Below are 2,500 nucleotides of genomic sequence, written 5' to 3' on the forward strand. Positions count from 1 at the left end.
TTATTCATTTATTTATATTATATTTATTCTTAAATATATACATGCATGTGTGTGTGTATATGTATGTGTATATATATATATATATATATATATATATATATATATATATATATATATATATATATATATATATATGCAAAATAAATATACAGAGTACACACTCATATTATGTAAACAAAACTTTTATTTTGGATGTGATTAAAATACTTATACATAAATACTAGTGCTGTCAAACAATTATTTTTACTTCATTTATTATTTATTTGTTTATTTAAATTATTCATATTGATTTTGGAAGGTTCAAGTTATGTTTTTTATTTATTTATTGTGACAATTTTCAAGTATCACAATTCTCATGACTGTAATTGATATTTGTTTGAAATGCTTTCAAATTGTTCCAGATCACTTTATTAATATATATAACTTTATTAATTTACATGATAAAAAGTAATATTTTAAATAAAAAAATCATTACAGTAAGGAGAATGTGTTTAATGGTTCTGAAATAGCCTTTTTTTTTTTTTGCAAAATAAATGATCTGACATAATATTTAATAGGTTGTTTTGTTTTCTATATAGCACATGTTAGAGTGTAGAGCATGTTTAGAGTGAGCTGTTGCTTGTCTCTCAGGTGTCATGGCCGCCGGGCACCGAGTGTGTGGCCAAGTATAATTTCCAGGGCAGCACAGAGCAGGACCTGCCCTTCTGCAAAGGAGACCTGCTGACCATCATCGGCGTAACCAAGGTAACAGCCAACCAGCAAACACCTGATGATGTCATCTTTAACGTCTCGACCTGTCGGAAACGCCTCTTATTTACTATGCATTATTCATCAGAAATGTCATTAATGGACAAAAAAAAAGACTTCTGGGAAAATGTTTTTTTTTTTCTATCAAATATTTAACTGAGAGTGCTATTTTTGCTTATATTTTTATAAGAAAAATATAGATACATTTTTGTATTTAGTTTTATAAAAGTTTTTATAAAATGTTTAATTAAAGTTGTATACAAGGTTTTTATTTTATGTAATAAAATATTCACATATATATATATATATATATATATATATATATATATATATATATATATATATATATATATATAATACTGTATATACAGTGGTGTGAAAAAGTGTTGGTCCCCTTCCTGATTTTTACATTTTTGCATATTTGTCACACTTCAAAGATTCAGATCATCAAACAAATTTTAATATTACACAATGATAATGCAAGTAAATACAAAATGCAGTTTTTAAATGATGATTTCATTTATTAAGGGAAAAAAGCTGTCCAAACCTACCTGGCCCTACGTGAAAAAGTGCTTGCCCCTCCTATTAAATCATGAAAGAACTGTGATTAACCACATTATTTTAGAAAGCTGAGTTAAATTTCACGAGCCAAACCCAGGCCTGATTACTGCCAGACCTGTTGAATCAAGAAATCACTTAAATAGAACCTGTCTGACAAAGTGAAGCATGTTTAAAGAGCAACACATCATTCCGCGATCTTAAGAAATTCATAAACAGATGAGAAACAAAATAGTTTACATGTATCAGTCTGGAAAGGGTTATAAAGCCATTTCTAAGGCTTTGGGACTCCAGCAAACCATGGTCAGAGCCATTATCCACAAATGGAGAAAACTTGGAACAGTGGTGAACCTTCCCAGGAGTGGGCGGCCTACCAAAATTACTCCAAGAGCACAAAGACGACTCATCCAGGAGGTCATAAAGAACCCAGAACAACATCTAAAGAACTGCAGGCCTCACTTGCCTCAATTAAGGTCAGTGTTCATGATTCAACAATAAGAAAGAGACTGGGCAAAACAGCATCCATGGGAGAGTTCCAAGGCAAAAGCCATTGCTGACCAAAAGAACACAAAGACTCGTCTCACATTTGCCAAAAATATCTTGATTATCCCCAAGACTTTTGGGCAAATATTCTGTGGACTGATGCGACAAAAGTTGAACTTTTGGAAGGTGTGTGTCCCGTTACATCTGGCGTAAAACCAACACAGCATTTCATAAAAGAACATCATACCAACAGTCAAACATGGTGGTGGTAGTGTGATGGTCTGAGCTTCAGAACCTGGATGACTTGCCATAATTGATGGAACCATGAATTCTGCACTCTATCAGAAAATCCTGAAGGAGAATGACCGCCATCAGTTTGTGACCTCGAGCTCAAGCGCACTTGGGTTCTGCAGCAGGACAATGATCCAAACACAGCAGCAAGTCCACCTCTGAATGTCTCAAGAAAAACTAAATGAAGGTTTTGGAGCGGCCAAATCAAAGTCTGGACTTAAATCCGATTGAGATGCTGTGGCATGACCTTAAACAGTCCATTCATGCTCTCAAACCCTCCAATGTGGCTGAATTAAAACAATTCTGCAAAGAAGAGTGGGCCAGAATTCCTCCACAGCGATGTGAGAGACTCACTGACAGTTATCACAAGCGCTTGATTGCAGTTGTTGCTTGTTGCTGCAAAGGGTGGCACGACCAGTTA

At 33.9% G+C, this 2,500-nt stretch overlaps 1 protein-coding gene across 1 annotated transcript in view; it reads left to right on the forward strand.

Annotated features, from left to right (window-relative positions):
- The window catches only part of LOC131524370 (tyrosine-protein kinase CSK), a 33,645-nt gene that overhangs the window by 13,419 nt on the left and 17,726 nt on the right, over positions 1-2,500 (forward strand). The window contains exon 3 of the mRNA XM_058751452.1: positions 631-744. Within this exon, the coding sequence (XP_058607435.1) occupies positions 631-744 (114 nt within the window). The remainder of the gene's footprint in view (positions 1-630; positions 745-2,500) is intronic.

This window comes from Onychostoma macrolepis, chromosome 18, assembly GCF_012432095.1.
Source record: "Onychostoma macrolepis isolate SWU-2019 chromosome 18, ASM1243209v1, whole genome shotgun sequence".
In the NCBI taxonomy this organism is placed as follows: Eukaryota; Metazoa; Chordata; class Actinopteri; order Cypriniformes; family Cyprinidae; genus Onychostoma; species Onychostoma macrolepis.